The 17,739-nt window shown below is 46.4% G+C and overlaps 1 protein-coding gene across 4 annotated transcripts in view; it reads left to right on the forward strand.

Moving 5' to 3' along the window:
- LOC115099297 (transmembrane protein 116-like) overlaps positions 1 to 17,739 on the forward strand; it is a 70,549-nt gene that overhangs the window by 42,576 nt on the left and 10,234 nt on the right. For all 4 annotated transcript variants that reach the window (XM_029616863.1, XM_029616864.1, XM_029616861.1 and 1 more), the window contains 3 exons: positions 9,751 to 9,793; positions 13,930 to 14,010; positions 15,516 to 15,669. In XM_029616863.1, coding sequence (XP_029472723.1) covers positions 9,751 to 9,793; positions 13,930 to 14,010; positions 15,516 to 15,669 — 278 coding nt within the window. The remainder of the gene's footprint in view (positions 1 to 9,750; positions 9,794 to 13,929; positions 14,011 to 15,515; positions 15,670 to 17,739) is intronic.

Here is a 17,739-nt window from a genome sequence, read left to right on the forward strand (position 1 = left end):
TGTGCTTCCACATTCCCCTGCAAGTTTTCACTCTCCATTGATACTTCAATTACCATCAGCAGTCTTTAGAAACAGTAAGCCAGCTCCCCATCCCACCCCCTTCTCCCCTCATCTTTCAGGCTACAGCCCAGCATTCTCCCTTCACCCTATTCAACCCCAGCACGCTCGTCTCCCACAGGCTGGAGAGGTCAGTATTCTCCTCCTCCACGCCCTATTTTGGACCTCCAGCAATAAAATAAAAAGATACGTTCATAATATTAAAACGATATTAATAAAAATAATGAATATGTGAAAACTTCCAACGAACATACAATAATTTAAAAAACTCATAAATTTGTTCTGTTTCCCAAACACTAATAAATATTTCACAACATCTGATGAATAAAACATCCAATAATTAAAAATATTATAAACTTCCAAAATACAAATAAAATATTTCAAATGAGCAGAAACAAAAAAAATCACCCAAAAAACAAATAAGGATTACAAACATCTCAGTATCTGGGATCTTTTGATATACAGTCACTGTGAGATTATCGTGGATTGAGGGAGATAGGGCCACACAAACTTTTATCTTCTCTCTGTCACACAATCTCCAACGTATTCATTTTCTTACACACTCCCTCCCTCATATACATACCTGTGCTCTTATACACACTCCCTCTCTCCCTCTTGCCTATGAGAGCCTATATGTGACAGGCATGCGCACACACAGAGGCTCACACACATACACATGCACATAGGCTCACTCACAGACACATACACATAGACATGATTACAGGCTCACACACACAAGCTCTGATACATATGCATGCATAGGCTCACATACATGCACATGCAGACATGCTCACATGTACACACAACCAAACGTTCTCACACTCATACATACACGTGTGCTCTCTCACTCGCACCGCATTGAGTTGAGCTCCACAGCAGCCCTTCCCACCTTTTTTTTTCTCTTCAGGCCACGGTGAAATGGCCTCCACCGGCGGCCTTGACTCTTTGGACTGTGGCGAGATGAGCTCCGACGTGGCCCCCATCGGCTTCCTCGATTCTTCAGGTCGCAATGAGCTGGGCTCTTCCACCTCTTCTCTTCAGGCCATGGTAAGATGGGCTCCACTGCAGCCCAGCCAGCCTTCTCAACTCTTCAGGCTGAGGCAGAGAAGAGAGACCACCCCAGCACAGGAGGAATCTTACGTCGTGCCGGCATAGTAGTTGAGAAGCTCTGATCTAGTGCATAGATGTCACTATGGGATGGCAGCTGTCAGCTCAAAAAATGGTACCTCATCCCAGTTTCAGACATCAGAGCAGACAGGAGTGTAGATTATCCCTGCCCGATCTGATGTGGCGCAAAGCAGTTGCTCATAGTTATTGGAGGTTGGGGGGAGGGGGAATTGCCTCTCCAACACAATGCAAGGAGAGAGAGAACTTGGTCACTGGTAACAGACTGCATCCTGCCAGCGGCCAAAGAATAGGCCCAGCAGGCCTACCAGCACATCCTCTCCTACTGGCAGCCAAGGAATAGGCCCAGTTGGACTGCCAAAACCTCCCCTTCCATGTGTGGTCATAAGCAAGGCCCAGCTGACATGTCCTCTCCCACCGATGGCTGAATAAAGGGCTTAGTGGGATCATCAGCCCTTCCTCTCCTGGTGATGGATAAAAAAAGAAGGCCTAATGGACCCGGCACTTTCCTCCTGCCCACAGGCAAAGAAAAGGGTCAATGGGAACCCCATCCGTAGCCGAAGAAGAGACCTAGCACGACCCCAGAACCTCCCCTCCCGCTATTTGAACAAAAGGCTTAAAGGACCACCACATGCACTTTCCCACCTGTAACCAAAGAAAAGGGTAAGCAGGGCCGCCAGTATATCCTCCCCTGCCCGGAGATGCTCAGTGAGTGTGTGTGTGTGTAAGGAATAGAGAGATAGTATGTGAGTAAGAGAGAGAGAACCACTGAGTGTGTGTGCATGTGCAAGGGAGAGAGATCCAGTGAACATATGTGTGTGTGTGTGTTTGTAAGGGAAAGAGAGACAGTGAATGTGTGTGTGTGTGTGTGTGTGTGTAAGGGAGAGAGAGATAGTATGTGTATGTGTATATGGAAGACCGAGCCAGTGAATGTGTCTGTATAAGGAAGAGAGAGCCAGTGTGTATCTGTAAGCGAGAAAGAGCCAGTGTGTGTGTATATGTGTGTGTAAGTGAAAGAGAACCAGTGAATGTGTGTGTATATGGAAGAAAGAGCCAGTAAATGTGGGTGGTGTATAAGAGAGTGAGTCAGTGTGTGTAAGGATGAGAGCCAGTGTATGTGTGTTTGTGTGAATGTGCAAAGGAGAGAGTCAGTGATTGTGTGTATAAGGGAGAGAGAGCCAGTGAATGCTGTGTGTATGTGTGCATGTAAAGGAGAGAGAGCCAGGGTATGTGTGTGTGAATGTGCAAGGGAAAGAGAGTGATTTTTTTTATGTGTGTTTATAAGGGAGAGAGAGCCAGTGAATGTTGTATGTGTGTGTGCATGTAAGGCAGATAGAGAGCTAGTGAATGTGTGTTTGTGTATATGTGTGTAAGGGAGAGAGATTAAGTGAATGTGTGAATATGTGTATGTGTGTATAAGGAAGAGAGAGCCAGTGTGTGTGTGTGTGTTTAAGGAAGAGAGAGTGTGTTTGTGTGTGTAAGGGAGAGGGAACCAGTGAGTGTGTCTATGTGTGTGAGAGAGAGAGAACCTGCGAGATAAGAGAGGCTGTGTGTGTGGGGGGGAGAGAGCCAATTAATGTGAGAGAGCCTATGTTTGTGTGTTACATTTGCCGGCTCGCGGGATGGCCTTGCGAACTCGTACACTTAACCAAGCCCCCTGACAGGCCATCTGGCACAACAACTCCACTCTGCCTCACGACTAGACACTGCCGCTCCCTCTTTCTCCTTCTGATGCGCTTAGGCGCATGCATGTAGGACTTGCGCTAATTTAAAGGCCCCATGACAGGAAAAGGCTTACGGCGCCTGATGACATCAGACACCAGGACCTATATAATGGAGGTGCTGACTCTCATTCCTTGTCTCAGCAATGCTGCTTCAGAGCCTTGTCTTCAGCCTACCCAGCCTTGCCTTTTCGCCTTCCAGCCTTCTCTTTATCCTGCCCAGATCCTGCCCAGCCTTATCTTAATCTTCCAGCCTTGTTCTTCTGTTGTGCCTGCTTACCTTAAGTACTGACCGTAGCCTGTGACCTGACCTTCCTTGTCTGCCACCTGCCTCGACTGTAGCCTGTGACCACTGACCACCCTTGCTTGCCACCAGCCCTGACCACAGCCTGACATTGGAGCCTCTCTTTAGCATTCACCGCCAAAGATTATCACCTAAGTCCTGCCAGCTTCCGGAACCCAAAGGAGGGGAAAGGGGGTGGTAAAGGCGAAGCTCCAGCTCAGTCTCTACATCGTCCGCTCCGCCAGTTGGAAGTGAGGAATTAATGAGCCTTTCCAGTAGGTTGCATCATCCTCACTCCAGCACAAGGGTCCACATTCCTAACAATATGTGTGTGTGTGTGTGTGTATGTGGGAGAGAGAGACAGCGCCTGCGTGTATGAGAGAGGGTGTATGCAGGGGCGGATTGTGGGAAAATAGTGGCCCGGGGGGGATTTTTCTCCATACTGGCCCATGGGTATCCAATTACACATACAATTTGGTGAGTCACCAAATACAGAATAAAGGGACCATAAAATATACACAGAAATGCACAGACAAACTGAACTGGAAATCACAAGAAGTTAGACTGTAAGTAATGCAGCAATGGAAAAACAGAAAATACCATCATTCCTCATAAAACATCAAACAATAAAATCAAGAACAATAAAACATCACAATAGGAAAATCATACTAAAAATATATATTTCAAAACTGCTGATGAATAGAACCTCCAGTAATTTAACTCAGGGAAATTTAAAAAAATGTGTATATAACACCAATAAAATATTTCAAAATGAGCAGACATCAAATAATATTCATTAATTAAAACTAATAAGGATTTTAAAAAGCCCCTGCTGTCCCCTTCTGTGGGAGCTCTTGATTTCCAGTCACCCTGATATTGTTGAGGATTAGGAGGTTATCCTCTCTCTCTCACACATACTCACATGTGCCTACATGTAAACTGTTGCGATGGTATTTAACTTAGCAATGATATAGAAAAGTTTTTAAATAAAATAAATAAAATTCTCTCTCACACATACACTGTCACATTCATACACATTCATGCTCTTATATCCACCATAACCTCTCGCTCTCACTGACACTGACACACTCTCAGGCTCTAAGACACTCTCTCCCCCTCCACACACAAACTCTTACTCCCTTGGATTTTCTCATACACACTCATGCTCTCACACTCACTGGCTCCTTCACATGCACACAAACACACACTCCCAGGCAAGCTCCCAGTCATTCTCACACACTCACACTGACCCCCAGGCAGGCTCCCATTCATTTTCACCCCACTCCCTCCCCATCCCCCAGGCATGCACACATTCATTCTCACACACACAGACCCCCAGGGGGGCACCCATGCATTCACACACATACACCCCCAGGCAGACTCCCATTCATACACATACACATACTAAAGGCAGACCCCCCTCTCTTTCTTTTGCCAGCAACCTCGGAGCCTCTCTCATTCCTCTGCTGCCACTGTCACTGCTGCCACATGGCTATTGGGGCGGCGCCGATTGCTGCTACTGACACTGAAGCCCATTCTGCTGCCTCCTCTGTGCAGGCCCCGAGGGCTTCCACTTTCTCCATGCTGATCTCGTACATTGTGAGATCCGCATAGAGAAAGTGCTATTCTTGCACATTCCCAAAGATTACATGTGCCAATCACTAAAAAGTAATTTTTTTTTTTTTTATCTTTGCTGTCTGATCTTAGTTTTCTAATCGGTTGGTCACAGGCTTTTTTTTTTCATCTTCCCTTTCTTATTTTTTTTTTGCCAATTCCTTTTATATTGTCTTTTTTTCTGTTTCTTTACTCTCCATCTTCTTCCCTCAAACACACTCAGGTTCTCATTCTCACATGCATTTCTCTCTCTCACACACACAGGCTCTCGCTGTCACATGCTCTCTCATATAAAATCATTCATACACACAGTCTCTCACTGGCACATGCTGTCTCTCATACCTTCATACACACAATCTCTCACTGGCACATGCTGTCTGACTCTCACTGAAGCACAGGCTCTCACTCTCACATGCTGTCTCTCTCACACACACACAGAGGCTCTCACATGCTGTCTCTGCAAACATTCAGGTCCTCACTCCCACACACTCCCACACACACCCTCTACAGACCTCAGATTCTCTCTCACCTCTGGGCCTCTCCTCGCGGGTCGCCGCAGGATGGGCTCTGCAGCGGCCCTGATCTTCTCGGGCTGCGGCGGCCCTGCTACATGGCCTCTTCCTCTTCTCGGGCCGCTGCGACTTGGAATTCGCGGCGGCCCGTAAGCGCAAGTGCTGCTCCTCTTCTGCACGCGCTGATGCTCCTCCTCCTTCCTGCCCACGCGGCTCCGGCAACGTTTACTTCCGGGGCCGCACAGGCAGGAAGGAGGAGGAGCATCAGCACGTTTAAACGCAATCTTTTTCTTTGGGCCGTGGTGACGTGAGCCTCACCACGGCCCTGCCGATCTGCCTGTCGCAGCGCCACATGAGCCTCCCTGCGCCCAGGGGCATTGGCTCCCCTCGGGATACCACTGCTCCCGGCGCCCCTAGTGCTTCCACAGGCCCTACCCGCAGGTTTCTCTTCGGGCCGCAGCGCGAGCAGACCCTCTTCTTGTCTTTAGCTGGGAAGTTAAAAAAAAAAAAATCACGTGATGGGAGCGACCGGCCCACCAGGGGATGCCCGATCCCCCGATAGGCCAATCCGCCCCTGGGTGTATATATGAAAATGAATATGTATGAGAGAGAATGAACATGTGTGTGTATATGAGAGAGAGAGTGAGGATAAAGCTTGTGCCACCCCTCCCCCCCTTCCCCTCCACTATTAATCTACGACAATCTCAGGGTGGCTGGAAATCAAAGGTTTCCAGGTATGAAGGTATGGCACCATGGCCTGACGAAGCTGAAGCCTGTTCAGTGTGCCTTTTACAGCCTCTCTTGCCTGGAGACATGCAGAAAGAGGCAACAAAAATGTTCCGGACCTGCTTTGTACATTTGGGGGCATAAACATTCTGAATGATATCCAGAACTCATTGGTCTGTGGTGATTTTGGTCCACTCTGCATAGTAACTCAACAGGTGGTCTCCTGCTAGTACTATTGTGGAAGAAACCTGATGCGTATCATAGGGATGTGCATTCGTTGGTTGGTTCGTTTCGGGGGTACACGCTTATCTCATGAATGGATACTTCACATGCAAAACAGATGTGCGCGAGTATGTAGTTTGGCAATCAAAGTATGTGTGCACTATCCATTTTGGCACGTACTATCCATTCGTGAGATACACTTGTGCCGCCAAAACAAATGCACATGCCTAGGCCGTATCATTGTGCAGGGTGCCCTGAGTGAGCAGCAGTTGGGATATCACTTAGTTTTTCTGGTTCCTCGAAAAAACTGGGACTTATTTTTCCTTGTTTGCTACCCTGTATATCTACCTGCCTGTAACCTCCGGACCCCAAACATGTGCTCTGTACCTATCCTCAGGCAGCTTCTGGGCTTAACTCCCCTAAATCCTTAACGAGCCTCCCCAGTTGTTCCCCGAACAGGAGGCTTCCTTTGAAAGGCAACTTACTTAAGGCGGTTTTTGAAGACTGCATCTGCTGCCCAGTTTCACAGCCATAAAAGTCTCCTCTCAGCTACCTCCGATGCCACTGTCCAGGAGGACACCCTTACCAGGTCATATAGGTGTCAGCTAAATATGCCACTCCTGATTCTATCCTAGCCGACTCCTCTGAGCCTGGAAGCTGTGGAACCCAGCATACCATGCTTCTGGCCACCTAACCTCCACAGATGGTGGCCTGTAAGGCCAGTATGTTGGTGGAGAAGGCCTGTTTTAAGATAGACTCTTTTTTTTCTATCCTGATCATCCCTTAGGAAGGTTCCATCTGTGGCTAGGATGGTTGCCTTGCCAAGACCAGTTCCTCAACCTTGGGTACCCTAAAGAGGGGCTCCTCCTTCCCTGGTAGAAGATAAAGTCAACTCTTTAGCTTCCCTAACTTTACCCCCCCCCCCCCCCCACCAGATTGTGTCCCATTCTGTCAGCACCATGGCCCTCAAAGCCAGGTGTAGGGGAAAGGTCTTCACAGGCTTATGTATCCCCTGTAATATGGGATTTGTTACCCAGGGAATCCAATATCTTAAGGGCGGACATTACATTAGTGATGAGAGCTGTTAAATTAGCCCTTTAAAAGCGGATGATCACCGCCGGTTCCTGCTCCCCTGAGGAGTACTCCCCCTTCCCCTAGGAGCTCCTAGATCTAGGCTGGTCTGAATCCACTCGTCCGATCCCGACTCCTCCCTGGATCCCCGAGTGAGAGTCTGAGTGGAAGAGCCCAAGACTCTAAATGGCTGACAGGTTGATTTTAAAAGCGACGCTCATGCAAAAATGCCCACATGCGCGCGTATCTGGGCCGCGCGCAAACAACGCGGATTTTAAAAAGAAAAATAGGTGCGGTGTACCCGTGCGCCCGTAAGGAACAAGGAGGCAGAACAGGGGTGGGGTTCTGGGGCGGGGCCAAGACTTACGCGCATAACTTCTAATTTTAAAAGTGAAACCCGCAGTGAGCGCGCACTTGATATCCACGTAACTTTACTGCTACTCCTGATGAGGAGCAAGTCTGCAGATCTCAAGTTTTATGGCTTATAGAGCAGGGTAAGAGGTCCGGGTCAATTGAGGGGGGGGGGGGGGGGGGTGTGTGCGTTGAAGACCTCACTGTTAACTGGACAAACTGGTGGACTAATTGTAAAACTGGGAATGTGCCTCGTGCGAGCATGTTTTAAAATTCACTGACACACGTGCGTGAAAGCTGACAAGGTCCTATGGAAGACACATGCGCGCTAGCTGTGCTCGGGTAACCTCTTAAAATTAGGAGCATACGAACGCGCAGTTGGCGCATTTTAAAACGTACGCACGCAAGTGCAGGCACAATTAAACATTCCAGCCTATCCTCGTGCGCCAATACACAGGCTCGTTTTAAAATTGACCTCTTCGGCTTTTTTGGGAGGGAGGACATCTTTCCTGCATACAATCAGAGGGACCAGGCTGCAGAGGGAAAGGGTCGAATGTTGGGAAGGCCTGATACATCAAGCAGACGAATTCTGAGTGACCTTCGCTCCTGGGCCCTTTGCCGGGGGATTCTTGTGATGGCAGAAGAGTTCCCAGCCTGGAGCACAATTCCCTGTCCTGTTTTCTTATTAAAGGCTCCCTGTGACCCAGTGTGCAAGGGGTCCTGAGACTGTCTGGGTCTGATATGCCTCCCGTGCCCTCGCCTGTTCTACTCAAAGGGTCCCCCATTTGCTCGCATGCTTCCTGGTTGGGGGAAGCTAGCACTTGCTGGGGCTGTACCTCCTCCCGATCACATATGGGGCATAAGGAACTCGCTACAGTAGGGACCTTCTTTGTTCCTCAGGCCGCACATCTGAGGCTCTCATCTTGTCACTCTGCACTCCCCTTCTTTTTTTTCCAGTTAAATGGCCAACTTGGGCAGGAGGGCCGGTAAGGAGCAGATACGGGCCCTGGTTGCAGAAGGCCCAGTGACTACGGACCACCATGGCTTCCTCGGGGGCTCTCCTCACCCCTACCTTCTCTCCGTGGCAGCTTCCTCACCCCCTGCCAAGGTGCTTCAAGTCGTGGCTGATGACAGCCAGCCGCGGCGCTTGGCAGGCGGTTCCCCAGCAGGTCCCGGCTAGCTATGGCTAGCTGCAGTGGAGTGCTTCCACCCAAGACCGCTCCCTCTCTCGGGGCGCAGCTGGTACAGTCAGCTGTGGGGGCCTTGTCTAAGTGGTGGCTGCTTCCCGGGCCACTGCAGGGCACTGAGGCTGCTTAGCAGACAGACACAGCTTTCCTTCAAGCCGTGGGTGTTGTCGGACAGCTCCAGGGAACTTTCCTCTCGACCTAGAGTGTGCCAGCACTCACCCCTGGTTCCTGTGATGCCTGGATACTGAGCGAGCGCCTCCTCTTTTTTTTGTTTTTGAGCCCGCTGGGCCCAGCCACAGGTAGCAGGCTTGGGAAAACTGGGCAGAAGAGAAGAGCAGAGAATGAGCACTAAGCAGGCCCTACTACTCTTCGCAGGGGCCCGGTCCTCAAGAGGAGAGGAAACCCTTCCTAGAAGGAGCCTGCAGTACTGTAAGGGAACCCAAAGGAGCTCAACTAGGCTACTTTTTTTTATTTTAAATAAGTAATTTCCAGGAGCAGACTTCTACTGGGGAAGCCCCTAAAGACTGGTAGCCTGGGAGTCAATGGTCTCAACTAGGCTGAAGACGAACTGTGACTCTGGGAGCTTTCGTCCGTCCGTCACAAGCTGGAGACAGAGACTCCTGGGTTGGACCATGAACACACCTCCCCTTATAAGCCCTAGGTGACGACATGAAAGAGGTGCGTCCCTGTCTCTGTCAGCTGGGCGGGAGGAATAACCCACTTGTGATGAATGGTCTAGCAGGAGGGTGAGGGATTGGGTTTTAAATAGCCTAATATTCCCGAGTCATTTTAAATAAAAAGGGCCACAGTGCCATACAGGCAGGCAGACGTCTCAGTGGCTCAGCGCTGGTCTAACCTTTCCTTTATTATTTGTATTACAGGTGCATCGTTCTCGTTCACAAATCGGAGGATTTCTGCTATGAGGTACGAGCCCTCTCTTTTTCTCCCTTCTCCTCCTTCCTTCTCTGTTGTGGGCTGCAAGAAACTGCAAACTACCAGCAACTAGAAGAGAAAACCTTTTTATTCAGGACAGCAAGTAAGATATCTTATGGGAGAGAGGTACGGATTACCATGCACCGAAACAGGGACAGGTCTCAGATCAATTACTGATACACTAATTAATCTGTACACCAATGAGCTAGCTACTTAATGGTACATTTTCAAAAGTTGCACATGTAAAAAATAGCACTCGCCTGAGTATCTGCTAGTTTAAAAATCTCACCGCATGCAGACATAAATCAGGGTCCACAAGTACATCTACACATGTGCAAAAGGGCCGGGCCAGGGTGTTCTGGGGAGGGGCCAGCATTCATGTGAGTAAGTTGCTATTTTATAAGCAACATTCGCATGTAAATGTGGACATCTTACTTGCGTATATTTACTTCTGCTGAAGATCAGGAGTGATTGTAAAGGTAGGGGGTCTGGGTGAAATAGGGAGGGTCTTCACAAGGTGCAGATGGACTTGGCAAACCGGTAGACTAATCGGTAAAACTGGATATTTCATTGCCACACGCATGTTATAAAATCCCCTGTGTGAAAGCCAACGTATCGGGGGGGGGTAAATGCATTCAAATAACGTGAATAAACTCTTCTCACATATCCCTTTCAAATTTGAAGTACAAATATGTAAGTATATTATATGTGCACACTTATCCGGCTAAATTCCGACTTATCCGGCTAAGTAGTACCTTTGCCACTAATTAGATGGACAAATGTGAACTTATTCAGATAAGGTTATGTTCACAGTCTGAAAAGTGCTATTTGTCCATCTAAGTAGTGTTTTTTGGACTTATTTGGATATGTAAGATAGCCAGATAAATCTAAAACTAAAAATGCTGCTTATCTGACTAACAGGGACATTTATCAACTCGCATTATGGCGTTTTCACATGCATTAAGGCGTTTTCGCATGCAAAAAATGCCTTAATGCATGCAGAAAGCACCATAATGCATGGTGCGATGCTAATTTATAGGAGACCCACCTAGTTACTCGAGGTGAGGTTTAGGTAGTAGTGTAAGGGGTTAGGGGCCACTTTGACATGCAGAGTGAGAAGTACGAACAGAACAATGCTCTCTTGTGAAGAGTGATGTCCTTCGGAGTGAGGAAACTCAGCCAACAATGAGATTTGTACAATGTTCTCTCAACCTAGCTTGATGCCACTCATCGTTGGCTGAGTTTCCTCTCTCTCTCTCTCAATAATTTATTTTTTTGTGCCGCTCATGGTTTTTACATATGCAAGCATGTTTGCAAGCATATGCACTCATTTTTTATAGCCTGTACATATCATTTGCGCGTAGTTTATAAAACACAGCAGTAAATTTGCTTGTGCCCACTTATGCATGTAAATGGGCACACGCGAGCAGTTTTCAAAGTTATCCTCGGATAGCAAAATATTTCTTTAAATGATTGCTCCAATTAAATGTGTCTCCAACTGGTGAAATGCCAATTTCCTTATCAGTATTATGCAACGTGCAAAATGAGCCTGCCATTAAGCTGGAATGCAAGCACTGACCTCTCCCATACGTTTGTTTATCTGAGGACCTTTTTCCCAGTGAATTTGCAGCCCTAGTCTCTTCCAGAACATTCCTTTCTGTGCTACTTTTGTCTTGCAAATACTATATTCAGTATTAAGCCAAAATATAATACTTAAGAATAATAAAATACTGCGGCTTGCCTGTATACTGTTTCGCTGTCCTTCAGCGCCCTGCATTATGCCCTTCACAGGTGCATTTATCCTCACACTTCTCCTTCATTTTTCCTGCCCTTCCTTCAATCTCATTATTTCCAATGGATTTCTTGGTTGATAGGACAGGTTTGATCATTTTGCCACCTCTCCAATGTGATTGTTCAGTCTGCCCTTCACACATCTCCTTCATGTATATACTTGGGGCTATTAAGTCCCCACAAGGTATCACCATGTAGAAAAGAAAGAATATCCTGATCCAATGCAGTTACCCTCCCCCTTTTTTTCCTTCCCATAGTACTCCCAAGTCTCACCCTTGTAAAGAAATAGACTTGGGTTGGTGGGTGCTGCTGGAAAGGGATCTGTTGCATCCAGACTGCCTGGGCTAAATGCCCTCCTGGGGTTCCTGATCACTAAGCTGCTGTTATCCAACATTCCTCTTAAGACAAAAGACCAAGCTTCACTTTCACTTTATAAAAATTGACTTTTATTTCTAATACCAAACTAATAGCATTGGCTATTCACTCTGTAATCTGTTCATGGAACCTCAACCTATTCTGTTTTTTACTATACAATTTGTTTCTATAATTCATCACTCCTATGCTTTCATTGCTTCTTGTTACAATGTTTTTGTTGCTTCTCTCAGAGCATAGTTTCTTACTACTACATCCCTTATGAGGGAGGGAGAAAAAATCTGGTACCCAAAGGTTTGTCCTCCTTTCGTGTTCAGAGCGAGGATCAGTTTGTTGGCTAAGATTGTTTTACAATACTTTGCCAACACAATTCCCTCTTTTAGTCAAAGTTTTACAATGTATGACTTTGCCATTATTTGTTTTTGAAGTAATGTTTCACTGTAATTGAGCAGAAGAGTCAGGGCCTTGCCATATGCAAATACATTAACCTGAATCTCTGACTCATGCCTCTTCCAATAGGGGGTTTAATCATCGGCACAGCAGGGATCTGATGACCTTTTCAGTCTGTGTTTCTCTGACTTCCCTTGTCTCTTCCTATTGCAGTATTAATAGTGATCTTAATCAGAATTAAAAAGGGACCAATTATATTAAAATGAATGTTGCAATCAAAAAAATGAAAAAAAGTGACTTCAGCTACAAAAAATAGAACTCTATTATACCAGATGGCTTGAATATGGAGGTAGAGTGGTATTCACTTATGTAGTGCTATTGTCAAAGTGATTGATGATGTCACCTTCTTCCATTTTTTATTGGAATATTTATCTCAATATATTTGACTGGATACAGATGATGTCATTGCTGACGCAATTAATGATTGGGTCTTCATGTAGGTTTGATCTAGCTATAGTGGTTGACAAATTCTGGGGTCCGTATTGAACCGGTAGATCAGATGAAAAAGATGAAAACGTGGAGGATGGTGTGAGCAGTCTTTACTTGAGTGCTATATATATATGTATACATAGTGGATGACAACTTCCAGGGTTGGTATCAACCCGGTAGAACAGATGAAAAAGTGGATAACAATGTGTGTAGCTCTTACTCAATGTGCTACATGTGAGTTTTCTATTATAAAGGATTTTGATGTGACCTTTATTTATTTTAGCAAACGTACTTCAACATGTCAATCCCCTGATGCAGAATCTTCGAAACATGGCACGTGTCTTATAAAAAAGTCTTGAACATTGAACATTGAGGACCGATAATTATTTGTAAAGCAATGAAAGTCTTTTTGACCAGGAATGCTTAGTACGATGGTCCATTTTAATTCTGATTATGGTCACTATTAATGCTATTGATTAGCTTGCTCTCTGTAGGAGTTTATTTTGATAATTGACTCTTTATTTTGATATCTTCCTATTGCAGACCATTTCAATGGCAGCATGCTCTCTGGGGGAGTGGGAGGGCAGGATTCAGCAGCAGCAGATAATCTGGTGTAGGTGGGCTATTGAGGGAAGTCCGGGAATGGACAATTTAATGGGTCATGTGGTTGAGACTGGATGTATAGATGAGATGGACAGTCAGGGAGAACAGATAACAGAGAAAGAAGGATGGATGAGAAGGATGAAGGTGAACTGCGCAGGACAGGTGACTGGATGAACTGAGGAAGATGGCTGACAAGAGAAATAAAGGAAAGGAAAGGGTGATGAGGATGTGCTCAGTTAAAAGCCCCTGGAAATAATGGGATCTCATTTGAAGGAGATTGATGGCCAGTGTGGCAGTTTTCTGTTCCTACTTGAATGAAATAAGAGATTTATGGCTGGGAATGGATGCAAGTTGAAATAGCAAGAGAGCTATAAAGGCAGAAGTCTGACTGGCAGATGGCTAGATGCACAGCGACTTTCAGAGGAGCAGGAGAATACACATCAGATGCCTTCTTGCCAATGTTTTCTTTTCTTCCCTTTCAGTATATGGACAATGAACACGTGGTCCTGTATGAGAAAATTGCCTTCTTCATGTATCTGCTCTTGGTGTTTACCTGCTGCACAGTGAGTCACTTTTAGGGACTCGGGCTTCTGAATAGCTTAAATGAATATAAAATAGAGTTCGCCAGGATTTAGAGATGGTAGGCGTTGTGTTCCATGAGAATCCCACACAACATCTGTAGGGTCTGGTAGGAAAACACAGTGAGAATCAACTTCACCTTCAGCCAATCTGGTATTCTGCGGCAGAGGTGGCCAACTCCGATCCTCAAGAGCCACAAAAAAAGGCCACAGTGAATATGCCTGACCTACATTTGTATGCGCCTTTTCCACTGTATGAAAATCTACCTCATGCATATTTATTGTGGATATCCTGAAAACCCGGCCTTTTTTTTTTTGTGGCTCTTGAAGACCAGAGTTGACCAGCCCTACTCTATAGTCAAACTTAAGTCCTATAAATGCAGACCAGGACATTGTAACCATGTGATTCATCTCAGACAAAGGTAGGAGTACACTTAGACCAGGCTCCAGAGGGAGCTACTGCCTGGGCCTCTTGGCTAAGGATTGCCACTGCTGTAGCTGGATGAAAAAAAGCCATAAAATGTGAATCAGTGGTTCCCAAACCCGCCCTGGGGGCCTCTCAGGCTATCCACAATGAATATACACGAGGTAAATGTGCATGCACTGCCTCCAATGAATGCAAATTTATCTCATGCATATTCACTGAGGGATTCCTGCAAACCCAATAGGCTGGGAAGCACTATTGTGAATGATAGCATACGGGGGCCCTAGTGGGCAGCGATTGCCAGAAGTAGCCAGAAATGGTCAGTAAAAATGAAACCGCCAAGTTAAAAAAGGAGAGCGTTTTAGAAATAAATATTAGTACAGAGGCTTTAGGTCCCGTACTCAGCATTACACGTGACTAGGGACTGTCAGTTTCAGTTTTTAAGTTGCCTGAGAATGTCAATGTTGTAACAAAAAAGAAATCAGCGGAAAATGACTTTTCTACCGATTCTTCTCCTGTGTGTTATATCGAAGGCATTTTTTCCACAGACCTCTTTTGCTATAATGTGGAAATTCCCAGGCAAAATAAAAGAAAAACTGAAAACAGGAACCCCTGCTAACTCCGTCCAGCTGTGCCACCCTCCTGCATAATGCACCTGACCCCATCTCTCATTCTTTGCAAAAAGGGGGGATTGGCTCAGAAGTTTGTCTGCTCTTTTTGTCCCTTAATCCCCTTTCCGCTGGTTTCTTGTAGGCCCCGCATGCACTGCCTCTTGTAGACCTGCAGGGATGGATGTTGCCCTAAATAGACCTCCTTCTGCTCCGTATTCAGGGGCAGGAAGAAATATTATTAATACAGGTGGTTAGGGCCCAATTACTATGGGAACTGTGCTCATGACCCCCCAGATTCTGTCTGGAAAGCTTTCAGGCGGGGGCCTGTTCTAAGCCAAGAGAGGCAGGCAGGTGCCACCATTTAAGAAAGTACGAAGACTGACTGTGTGGACTGTATCCTCCCCCTGTGGTTTCCTCGCTTTTATTGTTCTCTCTTTTCACCTGTACTCGGTCAGTTCCTGTACTGCCGGGTGAAGCGCTGGTGCCAGCGGCATGAAGCCACCCCTCGGCTGAGTCGGGAGAATGGTGACTTTGCCAGCGGGAACATCCGAAGTGCTCGTAAAACGGCTCGCCTCATTCAACTGGTCTTCCTAGTTTGCTGGACACCAGGTCAGGAGAGCTCGGGGCTTAACGGGGAGCTCAGGGCAGGCTGAACTACTATGTAATGCATGCACCAACAGAACACAGTCACGCTGCAAGTCAGCTTTCATTTATATAGCTCTTTATGTACAAATATCTCCACTTTGGAGAGAAAGACAGAGCATTGCCTCCACTTAATAATATAACGATAATATTAGCAACTATGGAGAAAGAAGTAGAACTTAGGAGAGGATTTGACAAGAAGAAGAGAGGGCGATAGCTCATTGCAGGCACGGGAGCAGTGACACGAGATGGATCTGCTACAGCTGAGGTGGAACTGAGGGACCTGGGACAGAGAGATAGGAGGAGCCGCGTGGTTAGGCACAGTGGGCTGAGCCCAGAGAGAACCCTGCTTCTCCCACAAACACTCATGGGGGAAAATCACTTTATGTTCCATTGCCTGAGGCCCTGATTACCAAAGCCTTTTTTTCCCATATTTCCAAAAGACAAAAAAGCCTTAGCTCAGGGGGGCCTTAGATTGCAAGACCTCTGCTGCATGGAAGGGCCCATTGTACCTGATTTGACTGTAGGTTTCTCTGAGCTCTGCTTTGGAAAGTCACGTAATTAAATGCAAAGCGAATGGAGACAGACGATGAGTAAAGAAAGGGACAGGATCATGCCCATGAAAGATTCTTAAAAGAGAAGGGTGACTGAAGGAGACCAGAGTCAGTGAAGTTCTCGGAAGTCCTGCATTTTGGAAAAGATGAGGAGACAAGCAGCAACATCGTAGACATACTCAGAAGATGGGGAGCCATAGAAAAACACAGTTTTTGAGAGCCAGTGCTAAAACCTGCTAATTTGTCTTCAAAACAAAGGCTTTCCCTTCCTACCAGCTTAATCAGCAACTGAGAGTCCATTTAGATTTATTTATCTGGCCAAATCTTTTAAATTGTTCCATGTAGTTTAGTTCTGAAAACCTTGGGGCGAGTGGGCACCCAGCCAAAGAACCTGGATATTCAAACACACTTCCTTCTGCCAGTCTATACATACACATAGAACACAGTGCGTGCAAGCCTGCACCACAGCGCATGAATATATGGGAAGACAATCTTCACAGCCGGCTAAGGGAGTCATTTATCAAAGTGCTACATGGCGTTTTCGCATGCGAAAAGCACCTTTAATAGGCATGGTGTGATGCAAATCCTAGCACCACGAGAAGGGAGGGGGAGAGAGAGAGAGTCCATCAAGTTAGGTTGAGAGAACATTGCACAAATCTCATCTTGGAGTGAGTTTCCTCACTCGAAAGGTCATCAAATCTTCACAAGAGAGCACTGTTCTGTTCGTACGTCTCTCTTTGAATGTCAAAGTGGCCCCTAACCCCTTCACTAATACCTAAACCTCACCTTGAGTAACTAGGTGGGCCTCATATAGAGGTATAAATACCTACCTAGTATGAGAGCCTTATAGCTAGGTGCTCTCTCTCGCTCGCTCTTGTGTGCGTGCTCTCTCTCCCCCCCCCCCCCCCCCCCAGTGGTTGTAATAAACAGCCTATTACCATAAAACACACCCCTTTTCCTATCGCATGTGATATTTAGTGCAATTTGATAAATCCAGGCCTAAAATGGGCCAAAAATGTATCTTTGCCCAGCCAAAAGCACATGTGAGTTCCCATAGTGTGCCTAGGTTTAGCAAGCTTAAAAAGGAACAGGTGGGGGTTATTTAGAGCAGAGGAGGAAAATACCACACTCACATGGGATTTCCAAATCTACACAGGCGCTGTTTTGCCCGCACTGGACCCACCTGCACCAAGCACAGGGCCACTTTGGCACATGCACTGTGTGGTTGCTGATTTTCAAAGGGAAATATCGCAGCTTGTTCCTCTTTGAATATTGACGTGGGCTATTCAAAATTGCTGCCACAGTGTATATGCACGCGGTGTGCAGAGCATGAAGACATGTAACACATGCACATAGAGTGCCAGCAGCTAACATACAGTATATTATGTAGTGCGTACATCCACAAACATCCAAAAAGAAAGAGATTTGAATCATATATGTGAGCTTCACAATTATCACAGAAATGAAATACATTTATTTGGAA

The sequence above is a fragment of the Rhinatrema bivittatum genome, chromosome 9 (assembly GCF_901001135.1).
Source record: "Rhinatrema bivittatum chromosome 9, aRhiBiv1.1, whole genome shotgun sequence".
Lineage (NCBI taxonomy): Eukaryota > Metazoa > Chordata > Amphibia > Gymnophiona > Rhinatrematidae > Rhinatrema > Rhinatrema bivittatum.